This window comes from Scleropages formosus, chromosome 2 (genome assembly GCF_900964775.1).
Source record: "Scleropages formosus chromosome 2, fSclFor1.1, whole genome shotgun sequence".
NCBI classification, from domain to species: Eukaryota; Metazoa; Chordata; class Actinopteri; order Osteoglossiformes; family Osteoglossidae; genus Scleropages; species Scleropages formosus.
The window spans coordinates 37,104,659-37,128,959 of NC_041807.1; the positions used below are offsets into that span (position 1 = coordinate 37,104,659).

At 49.7% G+C, this 24,301-nt stretch overlaps 1 protein-coding gene across 3 annotated transcripts in view; it reads right to left on the reverse strand.

Moving 5' to 3' along the window:
- Positions 1 to 24,301, reverse strand: part of tp73 (tumor protein p73) — a 38,826-nt gene that overhangs the window by 4,348 nt on the left and 10,177 nt on the right. Inside the window, exons 1-10 of one of the 3 annotated variants that reach the window (XM_018736592.2) lie at positions 23,476 to 23,944; positions 22,255 to 22,500; positions 8,081 to 8,267; positions 4,043 to 4,158; positions 3,461 to 3,570; positions 3,230 to 3,372; positions 3,050 to 3,138; positions 2,526 to 2,650; positions 2,264 to 2,415; positions 1,361 to 1,493 (exon numbers count right to left, since the gene is read on the reverse strand). In XM_018736592.2, coding sequence (XP_018592108.1) covers positions 1,361 to 1,493; positions 2,264 to 2,415; positions 2,526 to 2,650; positions 3,050 to 3,138; positions 3,230 to 3,372; positions 3,461 to 3,570; positions 4,043 to 4,158; positions 8,081 to 8,267; positions 22,255 to 22,500; positions 23,476 to 23,496 — 1,322 coding nt within the window. In that variant the 5' untranslated portion in view covers positions 23,497 to 23,944. Of the gene's footprint in view, positions 1 to 1,360; positions 1,494 to 2,263; positions 2,416 to 2,525; positions 2,651 to 3,049; positions 3,139 to 3,229; positions 3,373 to 3,460; positions 3,571 to 4,042; positions 4,159 to 8,080; positions 8,268 to 22,254; positions 22,501 to 23,475; positions 23,945 to 24,301 lie in introns of those variants that run through there. The other 2 variants (XM_018736591.2, XM_018736590.2) reach the window with 2 other exon arrangements.

The following is a 24,301-nucleotide window of genomic DNA, read 5'->3' on the forward strand; positions in this document are numbered from 1 at the left end:
TCCAAAAAGAACTGAGACAAGTATTTTCGTGCATTTTCTTTTCATTGTTGAACGGTGCAGAATAACACCAAGTATCCTATTACTTTTTAAGGTAGATACGTCTTTGAATTGCTCTCAATCCCGAGTAAACTGCAAATCAGTGCGTGTTTGGCTTTGCTGTCCTTTTACTCTTCTCTGAGTTGTAAAAAAATAATAATTAAAAAAAATCAGTTATGTGTGGCTCAGTCCCTGTACCCCTAGTGGTAATAAATCAGGGTAAATCACAGCCTCTTTACTGGACCAAGGACAATTTGTACTTGTTTTCAGAACTTAGTTTACTCAGCGTCTGGCTCATTTTTCAATTTTATTTTCTGCTCATTATGAGCGTTTGTGACCTTATCACTGCGCTGTATTTAAACTACATTTCTATTTGTAAAAGAAATGGACCTTTAATAAACTTGTTATCGCCTGGAGTCAGCGGAGTGGCCCGGTTGTTATACCTCTGATGCAGTGAATTTGTCTACTTTCAAGAAAATATGAACCGTTATCAAGTCTAAAATGGGACAGCCACATGACCCAGGCTTAGAAATTTCTCCTACACAAGTTAAAATTGAAATTTTTGAAATTTTCAGATAGATGTAAAGAGTCAGAAAGGCTAATACGAAAAATACAAAATGATTACGTTATACTGAAATGTAATGCATACCAATCTGCATCTTATGTCCATATATTCATCCTTATCCCTTAAGAAGGTGAAATGAAGTAAAAACACGGTCCTTCTTATAAAAGATGTACAGATTAAAACCTTACACAAAGTTACTGATTTCTTTCAGCAAAGAGGTGGTATTTCGGAATCGTACAGCAGTAGCGAGTGGTGCATGTGCAGGTGGTCCCCGATTTATGACGGTTCGAGTTGCGATTTTTTTCGACTTTACGATGGTGAGCTGGCGATAGACATTCAGTAGAAACAACACTTTGAATTTTGATTTTTCCCGGGCAAGTGATGTGCGGAGTGATACTCTCTCGCGATGCTGGGCAGCAGCAGTGATCCACATCTCCCATTCCGTCATACAGAGGTGTGTATTAGGTGTATTAAATGTATTTTCGACTTATGACGGGTTTCGAGGAACGTAACCCTATCGTAAATCGGGGATCACCTGTATTCTGTGATTGTTGAGTTGACGAAACCACAGATATTATTGGCTCAAGCGCCTGGAACCTCAAGTGACTTTGAGTGGAAATGGGAATTGTGTGTGGCGGGGAATCGGCGGCCGGCTTGGCTGTGCGTCTCCCGCACGAGCTCTGGCCTAACGGTACAGGCTGTGCCTCCAGGGCGGATCGTAGGTGTCGGGAGAGGGTGCGTCAGTGCAGAGTAAGGTACCTGACGAGGCTTGGGTCAGGGTTATACGGAGGGGGCGGGGTGCAGTGGGACGCGGATGCCATGGGCTGGGAGGAATGGCCTCCGTTCATGTCGCCGTTGGCCTGCATGTGGTGGCTGTTGACCATGTTGGAACCTGGAGGGGGGTGCAAACGCAGGACAGTGAAGGGTCGGTGCTGTTCCGTGATCACGAACTGACGATTTTGATAACAAAACATACTTTTTAGTGAAAACAGATTGCAGATTAAAATTCATCAACCCAACACGTACTATACCCATTTCTCTTGTGATCCTCTAAACTTTTAAATCTGTTATAAATAATTTCTGTGAAACAATTCTGATAAGTCAAGCTCTGTGATTGAACAATCCTCAGAGAAACCTCTCAGTGATTGGACAAGCCTTAGGGAGACATCTCAGTGATTGGACAAGCCTTAGGGAGACATCTCTGTGATTGGACAAGCATTAGGGAGACGCCTCTGTGATTGGACAATCCTCAGAGAAACCTCTCTGTGGTTGGACAAGCATTAGCAATACACCGCTGTGATTGGATACGTTTGAACATTGCGTTTCCTTTACCAAACAACTATTAACTCATGCCTTTCTGACTGGACAATGCTTAAAGAACACTTCAGAAGACGTGAAGATGCCTCCGTGATTGGACCAGCCTCATTTCCATAACCCTACAGGCTTCACCTGTTTCACTCATTTGCAGCACCGACAGGAAAACCCAGCACGTGGTGTGTGGTGGCTACTGAGACGGAACAGTCACATAAAGGTCACCGGTTATGCGGTTAAGATCTCAGTAGCTGGCTGTGCTCCTGCACCCTTGAAAGGTACCAGTAGAAAGAATCAATGGACACCTTCCTAGTAGAGTAAAGACGGGAGCAGTAAGAGAGACTGGCTCACCCATATGCGACAGGCCCGGCATGGGCCCCGGGCTCTGCTGAGACTGCTGCCCCACCAGCTGGTTGACGGAAGGCAGCTTGCTCATGCCCCCATGGATTTTACTCATGCCACCCATGGGGGAGCCATAGGAGGAGGGGGAGGGAACATGGCTCCTGGCGGGAAAGGAAGGGTAGAGCTGAGAGAGCGTTCGGTGTCGTCTTTGTGTCCGTATGTATGCGTGAGAGTAAATGTGTGTGTTTGCATGCCTGGGCCACACACTCACTGTCTCTGCAGGAGCTGCTGCTGTTGCTGCCGGTACGAGTCCACCAGCTGCTGAGGGACGAGCTCCACCAGCTCCAGGCTGTCCTTGATCTTCATGAGGATGTCGAAGTTCTCCCGGCCTCGCACCTGCACAGCGCACGAGGTTGGGTGGCGGGTCCCAGATGCCCCAGGTGCGAGAGACCACGTGTACCGCGCAGTTAGCTACACGTGTACTTAACACCCAGCATGAACCTTACCGCTGAACTTCAAGTGGATCATCCTCAATCTAATTATAGGAACATGCTCTATTATGAACAATTTGTCAGGAGTTTGTCACTGCCATCCTTCAAGCAGGTGTAACTGCACTGTGGAATTTGATAATAACTACCATTAATCTGCTAAGTGTCCTGAGAATTTCCATAACGAGAGTAATTAACTAGCTGGTTTGGCTGTCTCCAGTCCATTACCCAGCTGGATTAACCGTACTAAGGAATCAGAGGTAATTATGAAGATGAATTCTAGGAACCGTCTGTCTTCGTGACTTACAGGAATATAGTAAATCTCCTCTTCTCCGTGCCGCCTCTTCTTGATGTTGATCGCAGGTCCGGGGATGTTTGGAGGGCTCTGTTTGAAAGCTACAAGTGACGGAGAAAGGAGGGATGGGTTGCGGTGACGGTGGGCTTGGAACCAAAGCAGGGGAGGTGCTGGGCGCAACGTGGGACTCACTACGTTTATTGGCGTTGCCGTTCTTGGCTACACTGTCATTCAGGGCCTGCTGCTCCCGGAAGTGGTCCTCGTCAGCCTTGCGGTCCCGCCCCGGACACGCGCAAATCCGACCCTCGAAGGACCTCCGGCCCAACACCTGTCCGCTGCAGGGAACAGGAAGCAGGACTTGAGGAGCGTCGCCAACGACTATGCATCCGCCGGGTGTTGCGCACGGACGGCGGGCGCCCTTACTCTCGTGTCTCCAGCGTGATGATGATGAGGATGGGTCGGCGGTTCATCCCTCCCACGCAACTGCTGTTGCACATGAAGTTGTAGAGGATGGTGGTGAACTCCGTCCCCACCTGCCAACAAGAGCCGCTCGCTGTTATTCGGCAAAAAAACGTCCATGCAAAAATGGAAACGGCGCCGGCTGTGAGAATAAAGGCAAACCGTCGAGCTACCGAGCGCTGGCTTCTGTTGAAACACTCAGCTGTCGAAATATTATTCCTTCTGTCCCCGCACTTGTCCAAACATGTTCACTGGCAGACGCAGAACTACCGTTAGGCTGAGGCTGGGAGGGAAACATGACTACAACATAAACCCATATGTCCCACAACAACCGCCAACAGCACCCAAGAGTGATTAAACAACCACCTCCAGGATGAAAATAATCCAGCCACAGCATCTGGAAGCGCCAGCCAATTAATTCCGTGCCATTAATCTTAAAACGAGGATGGCGGGGACAGTTTTGCAGCGACAGGTGAGGCTGTAAAGCTCGTTGGCTGTGAACCCGTGGAAGGGGGTTCTCTGGGGAGTGGCCGGGGACACACACACCTGCGGAGTCTCGTACGGCACCAAGACGCTTTGTCTGCCGGTGACTGGGTCGTCCACGTACTGGGACAGGTTGTTGCCCTCAACCCGGATGAGGTGGCTGGCTGGAGCGGACTGGCCTTGGTTTGAGGAGGGGGTTCACACAGGAGAGACATTAGCAGGAGACAGGTCCTACCTGTCCGCATTGTGCTACAAGATACAAGTGTCTGCTATGCATCCGAAAAAAAAAAAATCTGGACATTCAATCTCGAAAAGACTTGCTATGTGCAACAAAAGCAACTGAATGGGATTATTCGGTGATAAAATGATGAAGCAATTAAAGCAATTCATAGTACATAATTACAACCAAGAATGAATTAGAAATACACCACCTCCTCGTGTTACAAACTTGACTTAGAAAAGTCAAAGGTCCACCCATTTTCTAAGGTTTTTATTCATTTGTAATTTTCTTGCCTTCTCTACTTTCCAAAATTTGTTGCAGAGTGAACGCAACCTGTATTTAGCCATCCAGCCCATAGGTGTCAGTAAAACGCATCGAAACAGAGTAACTGACAACAGTGTTTACAGCTTGTGTCTAGTTTCTGAGTGTCAGCGATCAGTAAGAATTGCTGCACGTGTTTATGGGATGGATCCGTCAACAATCGGTATTCAATGGGAGTTTGTGGAAACAAAAAATTTTGCCCAAATTTTTGTTACTTTAAATGTAGTTTTGATTTTAATGTAGCTCCAGGTAAATAAAAACATTAACATTTTTACAGCGTTCTCTCTTATTTATTACAGTCATATCAGAGATTTTTTGATAACTTGACTCTTAAATATCTAATGACATCTTTACTATTCAGATGTCATTGATTATGACAGGGGAAATTACACAGAGGAGCCAGCATAACGTTTATTAGCTCTGGCAGTAGTTTCAAACATCTATAGGTTTTCATAATAACATCCATCCATCCATCTTCCTCCGCTTATCTAGGACCGGGTCGCGGGGGCAGTAGTCCAAGCAGAGTCCCCCAGACTTCCCTCTCCGCGCACACCTCCTCCAGCTCCTCTGGGGGAACCCCAAGGCATTCCCAGGCCAGCTGGGAGACGTAGTCTCTCCAACGTGTCCTGGGTCTGGCCCGAGGCCTCCTCCCAGTGGGACATGCCCGGAACACCTCCCCAGGGAGGCGTCCAGGAGGCATCCAGAACAGATGCCCAAGCCACCTCAACTGGCTCCTTTCGATGCGGAGGAGCAGCGGCTCTACTTCGAGCTCCTCCCGGGTGACTGAGCTCCTCACCCTATCCCTAAGGGTGCGCTCAGCCACTCTGCGGAGGAAACTCATTTCTGCTGCTTGTATCCGCGATCTCATTCTTTCGGTCATGATCCAGATTTCATGACCATAGGTGAGGGTAGGAACGTAGATCGACCGGTAAATTGAGAGCTTCACCTTACGACTCAGCTCCTTCTTCACCACAACAGACCGGTACAATGACCGCATTACTGCGGACGCCGCACCGATCCTTCCGTCAACCTGCCGCTCCATTTTTCCCTCACTCGTGAACAAGACCCCGAGATACTTAAACTCCTCCACTTCAAGGAGCAACTCCCCCCTAACCCGGAGGGGGCAATCCACCTTTTTCCGACTGAGAACCATGGCCTCGGGTTTGGAGGTGCTGATTCTCAACCCCGCCGCTTCGCACTCGGCTGCAAACCTCTCCAGTGCACGCTGTAAGTCTTCATTCGATGAAGCCAACAGGACCACATCGTCCGCAAAAAGCAGAGACGAGATCCTGCGGCCACCAAAACAGACACCCTCCGTTCCCTGGCTGCGCCTAGAAATTCTGTCCATGAAGATAATGAACAGAATCGGTGACAAAGGGCAGCCCTGGCGGAGTCCAATATGCACCGGGAACAGGTCTGACTTACTGCCGGCAATGCGAACCAAGCTCCTGCTCCGGTCATACAGGGAACGCACAGCTCATAGCAGCGAGCCCCGAACCCCATAATCCCGAAGTACCTCCCACAGGATGCCACGAGGGACACGGTCGAATGCCTTCTCCAGGTCCACAAAACACATATGGACTGGTTGGGCAAACTCCCACGAACCCTCCAACACCCTAGTGAGGGTATAGACCTGGTCCAGTGTTCCACGGCCAGGGCGAAAACCGCATTGCTCCTCCTGAATCCAAGGTTCGACTATCGGTCGGATTCTCCTCTCCAGTAGCCCGGCATAGACTTTCCCAGGGAGGCTAAGGAGTGTGATCCCCCTATAGTTGGAACACAATCTCGGTCCCCCTTCTTAAAAAGAGGGACCACCACCCCGGTCTGCCAGTCCAGAGGCACCGTTCCCGAACTCCACGCGATGCTGCAGAGGCGTGTCAGCCAAGACAGCCCCACAACATCCAGAGACTTGAGAAACTCGGGGCGGATTTCATCCACCCCCGGAGCCTTGCCACCGAGGAGTTTTTTGACTACCTCAGCAACTTCAGCCAGGGTAATGGACGAGTCCCCCTCCGAGTCCCCAGCCTCAGCTTCCTCTACGGAAGGCGTGTCGGAGGGATTGAGGAGATCCTCAAAGTACTCCTTCCACCGCCCGAGGACATCCTCAGCTGAGGTCAGCAGCGCACCACTTCCACTGTAAACAGTGTTGGCGGAACACCGCTTCCCCCTTCCGAGTCGCTGGACGGTTTGCCAGAATCTCTTTGAGGCCGACCGAAAGTCTTCCTCCATGGCCTCACCGAACTCCTCCCAGACCCGAGTTTTTGCCGCAGCGACTGCCAGAGCTGCGTTCCGTCTGGTCTGCCGGTACCCGTCAGCTGCTTCAGGAGTCCCATGAGCCAGCCAGGCCCGATAGAACTCCTTCTTCAGCTTGACGGCATCCCTTATCTCCGGTGTCCACCACCGTGTTCGGGTATTGCCGCCACGACAGGCGCCGGAGACTTTATGGCTGCAGCTCCGAACCACCGCCCCAACAATGGAGGCGTGGAACATAGTCCATTCGGACTCAATGTCCCCAGTCTCCCTCGGGACCTGGTTGAAGCTCTGTTGGAGGTGGGAGTTGAAGACCTCTCTGACACGGGCCTCTGCCAAACGCTCCCAACAGACCCTCACTATACGTTTGGGCCTGCCAGGTCTGTCCAGCTTTTTCCCCCACCATCGAATCCAACTCACCACCAGGTGGTGATCAGTTGACAGCTCAGCCCCTCTCTTCACCCGAGTGTCCAAGACATATGGCCGAAGGTCAGAAGAAACGACTACAAAGTCAATCATCGACCTCCGACCTAGGGTGTCCTGGTGCCAAGTGCACTGATGGACACCCTTATGCATGAACATGGTGTTTGTTATGGAAAAACCGTGACTAGCACAGAAATCCAATAACAACTCACCACTCGGGTTCAGATCAGGGAGGCCGTTCCTCCCAATCACGCCCCTCCAGGTGTCACTGTCGCTGCCCACGTGGGCGTTAAAGTCCCCCAGTAGAACAACACAGTCCCCAGTGGGAGCGCTTTCCAGCACGCCCCCCAGGGAATCTAAAAAGGCCGGGTACTCTACACTGCCGCTAGGCGCATAAGCACAAACAACAGTGAGAGACCGTTCCCTGACCCGAAGGCGCAGGGAGACGACCCTCTCATTCACCGGTGTAGACTCCAACACATGGTGGCTGAACTGGGGGGCTATTAATAAGCCCACACCTGCCTGCCGCCTCCCACCCTGAGCAACGCCAAAATAGTGGAGAGTCCACCCTTGGTCGAGAAGAGTGGTTCCAGAACCCAAGCTGTGAGTGGAAGTGAGCCCGACTATATCTAGACGGTATCTCTCAACCTCCTGCACTAGCTCAGGCTCCTTCCCCGCCAGTGAGGTGACATTCCAAGTCCCAAAAGCCAGAGTTGGCGCCCGAGGTTTGGGTCGGTCGGGCACTCGGCCCCGACCACCGTCCAAATCACAATAACCGCCCAAATCACAATAACAATTAATGTTATTTTGTAATTGAAGCGTTGAGCCAAGACATGCAAATATGTTCATATTTTGCCAGCGTTGGGGTTGGGTAGGTTTATCTTTACCGTCGTTAAAATCGCGGCCCAGCTCATGATTGGGGCAGCGCTTCACCACCTCCGTCACGTGTTCCGCCTTCTTGTAGACGGGCATGGCACGGATGACGCTGCCCGGGGGTGGTGCGGATGATAGCTTGATCTGGATGGGACAGGTTTTGGCAATTTGGCAGTAGAGCTTCTTCAGCAGAGGTGAGTACTGGGGAGAGCAGTGAGAGTGAAAACACCATCAGCTCATCTGATAATGACCTCACATCATCTCACCACATTGCCTTCGTCACTACTTCTTCATTTCACTTTCATCTCGTCATCATTTCCTCATCATTTCACCACATGAACACACTACTACTGCAGTTCTCTCCTGTCTGTCCTCCTCCATCACTCCTCTCCAACTGAGATACAATACCAAGGTACGAACTGTGTTTCGCCTGCCAAAGCATTCCCATGCATCACCCATCCTCTCCTCTCTTCATCGGCTGCCTGTAGCTTTACAGATGGTCCCCAACTTACGATGGGGTTATGTTCCGCGAAACCCATTGTAAGTTGAAAATATCGTGAGTCGAAAATGCATTTAATACACCTAACCTACCAAACATCATAGCCTAGAATACGTGTGGTGGCCATTACGGGCTTGTCGCCTTCATGCTGGGCAATTATCTTGAGTTTCTCCGCAAGAGTAATCGCCCTCCTCTTCTTCTTCCCATCAATAGCAAGAAACACAGATGAGCGTTTCTGTGACATTATGGATGCACAAAACACAACCGCGTGACAGACTGGGAGATGTGGACTGCTGCCGCTGCCCAGCATCACGAGACAATATTGTACCGCATATCGCTTGCCCGGGAAAAAAAATCAAAACTAAAAATTCAAAGTACAGTTTCTACTGAACGTCTATCACCAGCTCACCGTCGTACAGTTGAAAAATCGTAACTCGAACCATCGTTAAGTCGAGGAGCATCTGTACATATCAAGTTCAAGGCTCTGGTTATGGACTATAAAACCATCAACGATCCGTTCCCCGATACCCATAGCACATACAGTCCTCCCAACCGCACAAGAAATCCAAAAGCAAAATCCTCAAGGTTTTCAGTTCTGACTCCAACATGGTGGAACGAGCTCGCTTTCTCACACAAAACTGTTGAACTCCTCTCAACATTCAAGAAGTGTCTCAAAACATCACTTTGAGATGTATGCCACCAAAAAAGTGGTATCGGACTGACTGTTCTTCAAGTGTCTACATCTGCATGTCTCCATCTAAAACTCTTCATCTTGCTTTAGAGAGAACCGTCTGCTGAATGAATAAATGTAAATGTAGAATGAAGGACAGACATAATTTTTGAAGAAGACATACTTGTCAAATACAGGAAAGGTTCATCAGACTGAAGCTGAGATTTGAGAAGTTAAGAAATTCTCTCATGTCCTTCCAGACATTTTGTACCCAACTGGAGGTATTGGGACCTTCTTATCCATCCATGACTAGGTGTCCTGACCAGCCTTCTCACTCATTCTTCCCCCCATTCCTCCCATGATTCCCAGTCCCTTGTTGAGCTCCTTCCATGCGACACCAGTCATGACACGTATGGTGACGAGATTGAGGGTGTGGTTAGAAAAATCATAGCATGCCATAGACCACGGCATCCTCGGCCCGGAAAGTGCAACAAGCCCAGACTCCCTCACCACGTTCCGCTGGCCTCTGCTGACTCACCTCTCCAGACTGTTCATGGGCGCTTTGGGCCGGTACCCCTTACTAAGGGTATACCAGAAAGTCTCGTGGTTAAAGATGCTGCATGCCGATCAACTCCGGAAAACTCGGGTAGCGCGTAATAACACCTCGCCCCGATTCTTGTGTGATTCTTGTCGCGTTTCCTCCTACAACGTCTCAAAGCAGAGAAATAAAGGTTTTGGTGCAGCTCTGAGTGCGATTTCTCAAAGGTCATGGAAAGTTGTGATTGGTCTCATTGATGTGTGTGTGGCAGGATGTGTGTGTTCACTATACATCCATACACACCTACACACAGGCTACTGGCAATAGGAGTTTCAGTGGGAAAATCGGTGTTTACCATTATATAACGTTCTCAATTTGTTATTGTCATTATTGCAATTATTAATATTGTAGTTTTATTCCATCCATTTACATTAACTACATTAGTCGAGGTTTTGGCAGCAAATCATATCCTGGGATTTGATGTCCACGTTATCACCGCCGTACTACTTCACATAATAAAAACATTTGCCTATTTGTATATATATGCAAATACGAGGTCCTGAGAGGTCACGCAACAGGGGAAGCCATTGTACTCAGTTTTACTCGATGACGACGGTAGAACCTAACCGCTGTCATTCATGTCAACACTTGTCCATCGGCGGGGATTCAAATGCATTGTACCAACAGGGTGGGGGAAAAAGAGCAAGTTCCAACAAGCCATTTGCTATAAAACTATCCAAAACATTCACCAGTGGGAATGAGAAAAAAAAGCACAATTCAGAGACGGAAATGTGGACATCATACAATTCAAATTCTCAGTTTCACTCATTTCATCTTCTGTGTATGACGATGAAGAGATAGATCGCTGCTTGTCTTATGAAAATCATTAGCGGTTCGAGTACCTGGCGAATGAATGATGATATGAACAAATACGACTAAATGAGTTTGGTTTTAGTCCCAAAATCCTACTGTACTACTGTGTGACTCAGTTGATTAATTCCAGTCCATTAACACACCGAGGGATCACTGGCACATGGTGATATCGTGCAAAAAAAAAATTTAAAAAAAAATGAACACAGCATAAAGAGGCACCGCAACCAGGTGTGGAGATCCTTTCTCCTCCTTGCCACAGGACCCCCCTTCGAGCCAACATTCCCAGGCAGATGGGGACACGCCCGGGAAACCGCTCCATCGGGGACGGGATGAGTCGGGCGAGCGGTTCGCTTTCTCGAGAGAAGATCTCTCTCCGCACCTTGTTGTGACATGGCCTGCGCTTTCGCAGCCAAGCTACCTCTCAAAATGTGGGTGGTGGTGGTGGGGGGAGGTCAGGTGGAGGTGAAAACTACACCAGCCATTAATGTGGTCTGTGCCGCTTGCGAGCTTATCGGTACGAGGGAAACATGTCCGTGTGGCGGAGGACACGGTCACTCGTTTTCGGTACACTTCTGGTCCTCGGTGATGAACCTCTGGGCACAAAATGTTCTGGTCCACTGATACAGCGACACTCCTCTACACCAATCACACACTGACACTGTTCTACACCAGTCACAGTGACGCTGCTATGAACCAATCACTGTTCTGCACAAATCACACACAGTGTTACGAACCAATCATGGGTGCACACACACACACACACACACACACACACACACACACACACACTGGCTGAAGCTGCTTGTCCCAAGCGGGGTTGCGGCGAGCCAGAGCCTAACCTGGCAACACAGGGTATAACGCTTGAGGGGGAGGGAACACACCCAGGATGGGACGCCAGTCCATTGCAAGGCACCATCGCAAACGGGACTCGAGCCCCGGACTCATCAGAGGCCAGGATCCAGCCAAGACTGCTGCGCCACTGCACTCCCTGCACACTGAACTGAATCACTAAAATAAGGTAACACCGTTCTGAACCAAAGACACACAGTCAATCACACATGGCTACACACAGGGTCTGAAACCACTTGTCCCACGTGGGGCTGCGGTGAGCCGGAGCTTAATCCGGCAACACGGAGCACAAGGGTGGAGGGGACACATCTAGGATGGGATGCCAGTCCATCGCAAGGCACTCCAAGCAGGACTCGAACCCCGGACCCACCTGAAAGCAGGACCCGGCCAAACCCCCCACGCCCCCCCTCATGGCTATACTCTTTGAAACAAATATAGTGACATCACATGCACCGATTCGGTTGCACACAGTGTACTGCGACCTCTTCCAGTGTTCAAAACACCTGAGAATCACTATTGCTATAGAGATTATTCACTCTATCTGCACTTTTTCCACAATACACAAATTTCTTTTCGGGAAAAAAAAAGTTGCTTAAAATGAAAGCATCAAAATAAAAGGTATTTTATGTATTATAATAACATTTGCAACAAAAGCGTTGTTTCTATTTTGCCTTTTAATGTTCCGTCTCCTTCGAGCCAATCGTTCGTACCAATAATCTCTAGTCCAATGCAGGGTCACAAAGCGCCAGAGGCGACCCAGGAAGCATAGGGTGCGAGTTGGTGTTGTTATAACCTGAAGGAAAACTGAAAGACTGACACCACTGGGAGACAAAATCTCAGCCACCAAGCGTGAGCGTCTGTCCCCAAACATCTAATACAAACATGTGACACAAGCTGTTCAAAGTGACTGCATAATGGGCAACAAATGCTGTTGTACTGAATAATAAGGCTGTTGTACGAAAAAAGTGTATATACTGTATTTCCAAATGCTGTCGTATGGGTTTTTCAGTGCACGGGACCCCATTACATAATGTTTGATTCTATAAATTTAGACATAATGTGAAAATGTGCCAGCGGGACTTTTATTAAAAGACACTCATTTTAATAATATATAACAACCTAGGACAGACAGTAAGATTGCTGAAATCCCAGCCAGTTCACACACACGCACGCATTTTCTGAACTGCTTGTCCCATACGGGGTCACGGGGAACCGGAGCCTAACCCGGCAACTCAGGGCGTAGGGCCGGAGGGGGAGGGGACACACCCAGGACGGGACGCCAGTCCATCGCAAGGCATCCCAAGTGGGACTTGAACCCCAGACCCACCGGAGAGCAGGACCCGGTCCAACCCACTGCGCCACCGCGCCCCTCCTCCAGCCAGTTCAGTGTTCAGTCAAAACGCACATCAGCATCACTGAGTCTAAGAGGTGTATTTTTATTAAAGGTATCATGATCTCCAAAACATGGTAATATTTCAATTTACTTCCATTGCCCCAAGTCTTTTTTTTGTGCTTTAATTGGAACGATGCTTTTTTGTCCTTCTGGATCATGCGAAGGGGGCGACAAGCAGGCAATGTGTCTGAGCAGAACCATCCCCGTCAGCGGAGACGAAGAGTAAACGGAAGCCAAGCGGCAGCATCCTGAGGAGAGTCAGGACTTGCCCGTCTGACACTACACCTACGCTCCCTTCTATTAAATTAATTCCTTAAAGACGCGCCGACTGCGGCGACCACCTCCACTCTCGCGCTTCCTGTGCGTTCCGCAGCTTCCTGTAAGCGAGGTACAAGTAAATCCTGCACGGCTGAGGAACCTCAACCGTAACCTCCCCCGGGCATGGGAAGGGTGGGGGGGCGAGGGAAGCGAGGGGCTGTTTTTGGGTGGGGGAAGAGGGGAAAGTGGTAGGAATGGGATTAGAGTGGTAGTTGGGTGGTGGTGGGGTTGGCAGGGAGAGGAGCACAGGCTGTGATGAGGGAGGTGGTGGAGAAAGGAGAATCATCTCTCGGGTTCTCCCAGGAAGTCAAATGAGGGGTGGATGTAACTCCACCGATTTTACCATACTCTTACCGTACGCGACCATAAGGCCGTGCAAGATGTGCGCTGCGGAACATGTGTCTTGTGAGGGATATAAAGTGTAAGAAGAACACGTGGAGGTGCGGCGGTGCCTACACGGGTCTCCTGCGGCTGATCAATTGCTCGGCGCAGGTTCGGACAAGCAGGGAAGGCGGACTGATAATAAGGTGTCTGTCATCCCTGCCGGCGTGCCGCGACTTGCACACCACAAATACAGTTAAGAGCCCAAATATGTCGGCGCAGGCGGGTTCCACGCTGCCCCAGTTAATTATTGCTGCGCTGCTCCCTCGGGTCCAGTCCAGAGGCACCGCGCTTTTCTCGTCGCCCCCACGGTGACATTCGCGCGACCGCGATCTCGATTTTATTCAGCCCGCGCGCTCCTCTCTGCGGCGAATTTTCAGCGCTCAGATTCAGAGGCTCAAAATTCCTTCTTACATTTCAAGAATCTGTGCCTGGCATTCGTCTGTCAGATATTCAAAGTTGTCTCTATTTTTTTGAAATTATGTTTCTCATTTAAGTGATATGCTGGTCCTGGACGGTGGTTAGCGACACAGTGCTGTCGCGTTATGGAAACGTTTCGGACGGACGGCTCGACGGCGAAACCGAGCGCCTCGATCGGCACCTTGAAATCAAGTAAATTCATAAAGGTCATGAAGGTCCATGGAGCGACAGGAAATCCTGGTAAAATGTAAATCGCACGCAACCTTCTCTTCCGGACAGGACTACACAAGAAACGCAGTTCGATTTAATATTCTGGTATCCGGGGTAAAACCGCCACACTTCCAGGACAGCAGGTCATTTTCAGCCGGATCAATATCGACTTTTTGGCTAAAACGCGTGACGTCAAGAATTATCTTTTTAAGCATTCGGAGGGGTGAGATCTGCTATTGAACGTATGACGAGGACGCTGTCCAAAGGTACTTTGGACCTGGAAAGGAGCTGCTAACTGAGATTTACATTGATCAACCGCGGTAACCGGGGAGCTTCTGGGCGTCCAAATGTGGCGGCAGATGCCGAAGAGTCTTTTTTGAGAAATCTTGAGTGTTTGGAGTGGGATCGGTAAGGGGTGTCCGTGAGTGTGTGTGTGTGTGTGTGTGTGAGACGGATGCGGGTTCGGGGCCTGTCGGGGCCTGTCCCGCACCGGGGGTGTGCGCGCGGGGGGTAATAGATGGGAGGAGCGGCTCGGGACATGCCCGGCCTCGGAGCACGTCCCGGCTCGCCGATCCCGAGAACGCGAACGGAAGGAAATTCGCCTAACCGTCGCAGGGGTCCGTGTCAAAAAATTTCGGGGTGTTGCATCCAATTTCCACGGAGCGTGACGTTCCTCCGCCGGGCTCAGCGAGCTTACAGCGATTTGGAGGGAAACGCTCCTTTTGAAAAGCATCGCCTTTCCGTGACGCCGAGAACAACGCGCGTACGTCGGGATGAGGGCGCCTACGGTAGATTCTGTCATCGGGCACATGGCGTGGTACGGGTTTGAACGAAGCGGGCTTTAAATAAAACTTTGGATCATCTCCGCTCGTGATACGCGAAGCAGCCGACTCGTCCGCAACGGCCTACGATATTTCGCTGGATATCGGTATTGCTGATGACTGTCAGGACACGTTGATGCAACCAGCCCAGACGCCCTGCACACAGACACTGTTGGGTGGGGAGGACAGTTTTGGGGTGAGAACTGATCATAATCTGATACAGAAGAGGGGAATAGCTTCTTTACCAGGGCTTCTTAACCTCTTCTATGCCACGGACCCCTTCGGCCAGTCTGGCGAGGACTATCGATCCCTTCTCAGAATGATGTGTATACATGCATAAAATAAATAGATAGGATTGCAAAGGAAACCACAATAATATTAATATTGCCTACAGTCATAATCGATGGAAATCCTGAATTTCTGTCAGAGGTTTGTGAAAATAAAGATGTACATTTTTTCCAATCCATGTTCACGGGTGCCCTGAAATCCCTTGGGGGTTCGTGGACCCCGGGTTAAGAACCCCTGATCTAGAAGGACTATGGGAGGCACTTGGGGTGTATCCCATAGTGCTCGACCAAATCGGTCGTTTAAAATCATTTTGTTTCCAAGCTCATTTGTGCTACTTCGTGTGTCCTCTGTTACATCGTTATTTCACATCACTTTGCGTTTCTTCTGTCTTCTTGGTGGCGCCACTCATGAGTCCACAATCAAAAACCTGCCAGTGCGGTGGAACGAATGCCACCTGCCCCTCAAAACTGCTGAATCCCTTCCAACAATGAAGAAGCTCAGAAGTCAAAACTCACCACTTTAGGATGAGTTTCTCTCCCCACCTACTCAAAGCTTCATTGGTCCTTCACCACCTGCTGCTTCTATCTACATTTTTCCTATTCGTATATCAAGTTCACAGGCAGGTACTGCAGTACGCGTGCTAGGAAAACAATAACAAATGCTTCAGTAACCGCGTGCCTGCGTGCAAAGCTCTTCTTTCGCTGCGAGATGGATGTTTGTTTTCTCTGGGCTGTATGAGGCTTTGGAGAAAAGTCTCTGCCGAAGTCAAGCGTTCAGCTGATGCTTTTCTCCAAAGCAACTTACACTAAGGTCACAATTATTTACCCATTTATACAGCTGGGTAATTTTTTTGACTGGAGCAATTTTAGGGTAAGTACCTCGTTCAAGGGTACTACAGCCGGAGGCGGGGAATCGAACCTGCAGCTGATCCAAAGGAAGCAGCTCTAACCGCTGCCCTACCGGCTGTCCCATTCACGTGCACGCAAGCGTGAATGTTTCCGCGGGGCGCTCCAGACGTTTGGTGCCACGGGGGGTCGGAGTTCCTGCAAGTAGGTCCGAGCGAGCTGAAACCCTCAGCAAAAGAGGAGGGATAGTGAGGTGTTTGTGGGATTTGTGTGTATAAAGAGGGGGAACACCTGGGAGCATTTACAAGCGGTGTAAAAACTATGTTTCCACCTCTCTTCGTCTCTAATGGAGCCGGGATTCAGGAATTAAATAAATGATCGAATCCCTCATCCGTAAGCCCGGACCGGGACGCCTTCGCCACGTAAGGCCGCAGATCCCCGCATGCCGTTGCCTTTTAACCCGTAAACACGGCCCTATCCCTGACTCACCGTGCGCTCGGTAATCCGCCGACTTCTGCAGGAACACGTAGGGAGCGTTTAGTCTAATGAGGGGGCTTCGAGACATAAACACATACGCTGAAGAGATTTGGGAATCCCCCCCGAATTAAGTTAACACTTTAATTTCAATTCCCTCTCTGCCATAATCTCCTTGTTGTCTAGGGGGATGTTTGCCAAGACGCTGTACCGATACATGGCATCCAGCACGACTGGCCTCAGCTCCGTGGACAGGTACCAGCCCTGAAAGTTCATGCCTTACTCTGTCCTTTCAGTATAACATGGTAAAACGAATAGCTGAATAAGTGTCTTTACCGATCATACCATCTTCGGAGTTACTCGGCGACGATCATGGTCTCCAGCCGAAGGCCCCTACATGCAAGCCAGTCCTGCTGGTTGGGCTCCAAACTGGTAGTGCAGTAGTTTGAATCATTGCCCTGCAGTCAGAAGGACCTGGGTTCAAATCACACTCCTACTGCAAGGAATTTACCCCAAATTGCTCCAGCTAAATTGAATCAACTGTACAAATAACACACACACACACTCTCTGAAGGCACTTGTCCCAAGCAGGAGTCGCAGTGAACCAGAGCCTAACCCAGCAACAGAGGGCGTAAGGCTGGAGGGGGAGGGGACACACCCAGGACGGGATGCCAGTCCGTTGCCAGGCACCCCAAGTGGGACTCGAACCTCAGACCCACCAGAGAGGAGGGCTCATCCAAACCCGCTGCGCCACCGTACCCCCGCATTTGTGTAAATAACTATGAGTCTAATGCACAAACCTCACATTTAAAGTGAGCTCGGCATCATCTTTCAAAAGTCGTAGAATTAATGCATGGAGACAAGTAAATAAAACATAGGAAATTAAAATCAAACGTGTCGAGGAGCTTCGACACACCGGTTTCATTATGGATTTATGGGCCCATTTATTTCATTAAAAAAAGGGCGTAATTTTTTTCTTAAGCAACCCTCACAAAATACATCGTGAAAACTTTGCGACGACTGCATTCGGACTTCCTGCACTCAGCACGCATCTATTTTCCTCCCTAAACACAAAGCACGCATGGTCTTTTTTGTACTGTCATCTTCCTTATTCACACTCGAAGAATTCTCCAACGGCAAAGGCATTAAGGAGAAGCCCCTCTAAGAAGCGGAGAGAGCGCGTATATGGAGTCCTTTGTTTTTCGGGATCGCTCGGTTTCATAGTTTTCATAGCGAAAACTGTAATTAGGCGGCTATTCGGTGATCCGGTGTGATAAATATCCCCCATAATGACACAGAACAGCTTCAGGATTGTCTTCAGGGAGCGAGAAATGAGTAACGAGGACCAGTTTCACTGCTCACAACCTATTTAAGAGGAAAGGAGGCAATATTTGGGAATATCCAGAGGGTTGCAAATTTCGATTCTAAATTCCCAATTACTGCCCTGAAAAACACCCTATAATGAAGGTTTAAACTGACCCATCGTTCAGTCCCGCCTCATTGGTCGTTGTGCAAAAATGTATGGACCGACTTAATAAAGCAGAAACTGCAGCGATAAATCAATTTTCTTCTCTTTTTTCAGTCATTCCTGGTGAGGTACTACGGGAGGAGTGGGGCTTTGAACCTGGGACTTTTGACTGTAAGATGATGGCACTAACTACTACGCCCCCTGCTGACAATATTATATAGTTGATTATATACCTAATTGTCATATGAGCATTTTTTATAAAAAAATAAGCTAGGACAATGTCCTAATTGTGTAAAATATGGCTTTAATTTCACTGCGTATAATAACCTGGGCCACGGGGTCACGTACCCCGGTACACTAAGCGGCGTAGCTGCTGCTAAAACCACAGCTGAAGAACCAAAATAAACAGCGAACGCACACAACGGCTCCGTTCAATCCACTCAGACATTTACCATAATCTCACCTTATTATGACACCGTTCACTACGCTGGCTGCCTATGGCCTCGCGGGGAAAAAGAACGAAAACGTCCTGTAAAGCGCACACTACACGCGTGACTTGCAAGAGACAATCCCAGCGCGTTGATTCCGAACCCTCGATATCGACTTTCACGGCCGCCCGTCGATCCCGTTCCGATGCCCTCCTCCAAGCGAACGACTCTTCGTAACGTAATAGAAGTGTCTGGAAGTCATAGGGTTATCGCTCATCTTCTTTAGCTGTAACATTTCACCTCTGCCGCTGGAGCTGGAACAAGCCCGATAAATTTACGACGGACACGCGTCGAGGTGTCCTTCGGCGCAGTGAAGAGAACTTCGGCGACTTCCGATCAAACGAAAGAAAAGCAGGCGTCTTCTGCGAAAGTCGTCTCGTCGAGGCCTCCCGCCGCCGCCGTCGTCGCATCCTTTCGGCGCTGCTGATGGACGGACGGAAGCGAAGTCCGAGGCGTAGGACGGGAGGACGATGAGCCGGAGCGGAAGGTGTCGGGACGACAGCGTCGGGAGGGAAGAACGAGGAACCCGATGAGGGCTCCCTTCCGTGACCTCTCTCCGCTCCTCCCGTATCGCTTTACCGCCCCTTTGGATCCCGAACACGAAGCTCACGCACGAACTGATCGCACAAACGGAGCGAGCGGCACCCAGAGCTCGGCGCTACGGGCTCCGGTTACGAAAGGTCAGGCCGGCGACAGACGGGGGGGGGGGTCGATCGGCCTATTGAGACCGCAGGTGTCGCTCTCGCCTAAATGTGACCCTTTCACATCAATTCCCCTACAATTAAAATACGGCACGGATATTAAGCGTGGATATTGGAAGTCCCGGATGGAAAGTAAATAAATGTTTGTTTGCTGCACCGGGGGAGAGGAAGGTACATCGGCGTGCACCGCAAAGCGCTGTTCGATCACGGTAACGTGAGTAGGACAAACGGGGGCCCAGGCTACATTCGCATGCCTGCGATTCTCGTACCTTCGGCTCCTCTTTGTCCCAGAGAGCGTATTTAGCAGGCGTGGAATTCCTTTTTTAAAACGGATACCTCAGCTGAGAGACGATACAAAGGAGACGGATTCCTCGAGGAAAGGGGGGGGGGCTTGTGGACACCTTTTCCACCAGGCATCGGAAGACCTTGCCTGTTGTATGTTACTCGGTTTTATAGCGGTACGAAAAAGTGCTCTCAAAGCACATTCATCGCACCTGGAAAAGTTGAACTCTTTTCACCATTTTCATTTTGCTCGCTGTACAAAAAGTGAAACTCGCCCAAACTTCGTTGCGTACCGTAACTACCCTTTTTTTACTGCGTTTCTAAGGGCGAACTCGGTACACGCCGCTACGCTGGGCGCAAAGCATTTACCGCTGAAACTCTGCACACTTTTTTTTGTTTTTCTGGTCAGCTGTTGAATTGAGAAAAAAGGTAGATGTATATATTAATTAACTTATTTAAAATGAACTATTAATTAATTTATAATAAATGAATCTATTTATTTATTCATTTATTGGAGGGGGCATGGTGGCGCAGCAGGTTTGGCCAGGTCCCACTGTGAGACAGGTCTGGGGTTCAAGTCCTTTTTTGGGTGCCTTGCGACAGACTAGGGTGGTCCTGGGTGCGTCCCCTCCCCCCCCCCCCCAGCCTTGTGCCCTCTGTTGCCAGATTAGGCTCCGGTTCGCCTCGGGACAAGCGGTTTCAGTGTGTGTGATTTATTTATTTATTTATTTTGTCCATCCCTTGTTATTTATTCATTCCCATCCCTGCACTTGTTGTATGTATATATGTATGTTTATATTGTGCATATGCATGCTGTGTTTTTATTTGTTTGTTATTATTTGTCCACGCTACACTATGAGCCATTGGGATCCGAAGCCAGATTCCCTCTATGTGCGTGTATACTCGGCCAAATACAGCAAGAGTAAAGTGAAGACGTGATGGACGGCAACAAATAAGTTGGGCTTTGAGGAAAATAGTTAATTGTGTAATTAACTCGCTATTACTGGGCCATGCTTGCAATTCCAACTATACCGGCTGCTTCTCCCAGTACCATCCTGTCCGATGGCCGCTGTCCAGCCGATTTCGCGTCGGAGCCCTCTGACGGATTCAGAAAATTTTATTTTGATTAATGAACCCACACCTTCTCGAAACTACTTCTAATGCAACAATAAATTACATTTTAACGTGCCAGGTTCCCCTTTACAGCTCCGGTTCTGCCTGAACACCATTTGTTCAAGATCTGGCGGTTTTGTCAATGCTGAACAGGAAACAAACAGCCTTTCGTTCCAACCTATGAGCTCCTAATACGCCTGGAGCTCCGCGTTGAGGTGTAATGCGCGGATGCGGGGTGAAGAGGGTCTACACGCGGACGACCTGGGCGATACCTGTACCGGACGAGCTGGACGGAGGAGCGAAAGCGGAGTAACGCCCGAGTGTCTGACATCTCCGGGCTTTGCTGCCCAAGAGCTGGGGAGACGCGTCGGCTCGATTTCCGATCCAACTTGTTCTCCGAATTCCGAATGCGAAAACGAACTAGTTCACGCCGCGCCGTGTTCACACCGGCTTGTCTCCGGTTCTCAATGGACAGATGATCTACCTGTCGATATGGTCCACATGCGAGTGTGTCATGAGTCTGTTTTGGTTTCCCATGCCGACACCTCTGCCTCGGGGGGTCACTCCACCCTGCGCCTCGCACAGATCCCCCCCATCGCCGCCGGCTCCACGCTGCTGACGGATGGTTGAATGCTAAGTTAACACCGTGATTGACCTGCACTCGGGTTGCGAAGACACACAAGCTCCTTCCCTCAATTCTAACCGACTAAAAGGGCTTTTTACAACAAATTTTAGCGCATGGGCACCGCGACGCCGCACAGTTACAGAACGCAGGCTTTTGTTCCACTTTTGTCCCACTTTGAAAGTGAGAATGAAAATGAAAAGTACAATGCCACCATACTTAGGAACCTATATTGCGAAAAAGATCACACCGAAACGTGTTTCGCCTGCCGCTTAGAATGCCGCAAGCTCGTTCGATTTTTCAAAACGTACATAAAGTATTACGCCGAACGCAAAAGGTAGACGGGTTTGCACCAGCGCGAATCTATCGGTTCGCCTGCAGAAGCTGCCGCAGTCTCTTGTCGACAGCGTGCAACACGATGTGATGACGATGTGTGAGATGATATGTATTTACCGTCGCATAATTCCATTGCGCATCACACTGCAAATTAGCGAAGCCATTAGGCGGAGCCTTATAGAAAGGAGCGCGGAATCTTGTTTTTGGACGGGTGCCGAGCAACAGCACAACTAACACTTGTGCAAATGAATGTGCAATGCAGGTGCCACCAGTTTCAATCTCCTCTACCGGTCCGAATATGACGCTACTGGCGAAGCCGAAAGGAATCACTCCGAACTTATACAGTCATCATGCATTGAAAGCAGCATCTGAAGGGAAGGTAGAGGGATTTACAGGCGTGTGTGACTGCTGCATTAATGCAGGTAATAGCATCATCTTCATTCTGGGGTTGGGGGGAGGGGGGGGTGAAGATGACAGTAATAACCGTAATAACAATAATTCCCTCCAAGCGGAGTCCTTGCCCTGTCAGCATCCCCGCCATTCATGCTGTGACACACAGGTGGGTGTGGTGTGCGTAGGGGGCGCGGCGGGATACTCACCGTCCACGTGGCGGACTTGGCGGTGCTGGACTGCTGGAAGGTGACCTCGAAGTTGTGCGGCCCAGGGTAGTCCGTGTTGGAGGGGATGGCAGGTGCCGGCGACATGGCATCGAAGGTGGAGTTGGGCTGCGAGTACGGCGATGGCGTGGGCACGCTGGACGCGTGCTCGGAGCCGTAGGGGCTGCCGGGGGCTGCTCGGCCGGTCAGCGTTGGCTCCATGCTGCTGCTCAGAAGGCTGTATTGGGACTGAAGGGCCAGGACGGGGGGCGGAGGGTAGACACAGGCAGAGGGGGGTTTGGAACACATTCACTTGACTCGTCGGGCTCCGGTTACACCCGGGCAGACTTAAAGGGCCAGGAGCTCCATCCCGAGGTGTGGCGAGGTTGTAAAACACGGCGGTAATCCATTCCTGGCCTAATTGCTTACCATTCCCACCCCGGAAGTTGATCCCCGCCCAACGTGCGCTCGTCCGTCCTGCCCCAAGCCCCCAGAAACACCTTCTTGAGAACATGGCCCTACACTGCAGGCATAACGACCACCCCGGAATCCAGCAGACCAGACATCCACCAAGCTTGCACAACATTCACGAAGACCTTCCTCTGAAGGGTGCGCACTCCAGACCCGCGTCAAATTTGTCGAGAAAACATCACCAAATGAAGAAAACTCCCAATTTAGCACCCTTCATATTCTAGGGCGAACACTTGGTATCTTCTGTATAGACTAACTCGCTTCATTCCTGTCATTTATATCACAGCAGAGACGGAGGCCTAAACATTTTACAGTGTGAAAACAAAGTGAAACCCGAAAGTGTCATTAAGAGTCCAGCGTAAGACTATCAACCAAACGTGGTGCTCAGGCAATGGCAGCAATGCAATGCGCTCATTTTTATCAGGTTATACTACTTCAGCATGTCGTATAGGAACAACTCAGCGGTTTCAGTAGCCTTACACTGAGCTAGTAAAAATCACTGTATATTTCTGGAACTATAATCCTCGGCGGCAGGACTGATCAAAATTAATTCTCTGCTTTTCAGAAGTCCCACATAACCGTAAATCTAATTTCAACTACAAATAAACGGTGCAAAAATTCCCGTATGCAGCGCAATTCTGATCAACTTTACGTTCAATACGTGACCAACATGTCAAAGCAAACTACGGTCCTTCGAACACGTCTGCGAACCCAGAAAACTGAAAACGCGCTTAATAAAATTAAATACGTTACCTTCTTCTTCACATAGTACATCGTCCAAGACCGGGGGGTTTTCTCCAAAAAAAAAAAAAAAAAAAAAAAAGATAAAAAAAGATAGCTCGGAAAAAAATGGAGGGGAGAAAAAAAAAAAATCCTGCAGTGCCGTAAAACCTAGGAGGCAGGTAGGCTCAGCATTCCCTTCCAGGTGTGCTGGGAGCATGCACTTATACGCTCTGCTCACACACTCCTCACCTTCTCCGACATGTGCTCTGCGGCATCTAACACGGCACCCTTCCCCAAATGAGATTGGGCAACGGGGGCCAATGGAGCACGAGTGTGTGCGGAGAGCAGGGCGAAAAAACAAAAGCACATGTTGCCCTGATTATGACATGCCCTAACCCAGACAACAACACCGGTACAGGTAGATACTTGCAGGAACACACTCTCTGGAGGCCTTGGCTAAGTAAACACAGGCTGTCGAGCTTGTGTGCTGGAGGGGGGAAAAAAAAGGGAAAGAAGGAGGAATGAGTGCAAGGATCAAAGGTCAAAGAGAAGAACATAGCTTCCATAAATGGGCGGTGCCATGCAGCTTGGACGGTCTGATTGTGCTGATACTACGGTAATTATAGCGAACGGCAACAAGTACGGAAAGAAGGGGCCGACATGATGAAAGCGCAACAGGTTTTGAAACGCTGTCGCCGAGAGTGTGGTAATAAGCATCCGTTTGCGGTGCCACGCAGTACCGGAGTAAAGCTGGAGTCCACCGGTGCGTTACTTACATTTATCAGTATCTTATTTCCAAAGAGACTTCCAGTGAACTCTATGTAGTGTTACGAGCCCACACACCTTATTCACCGCG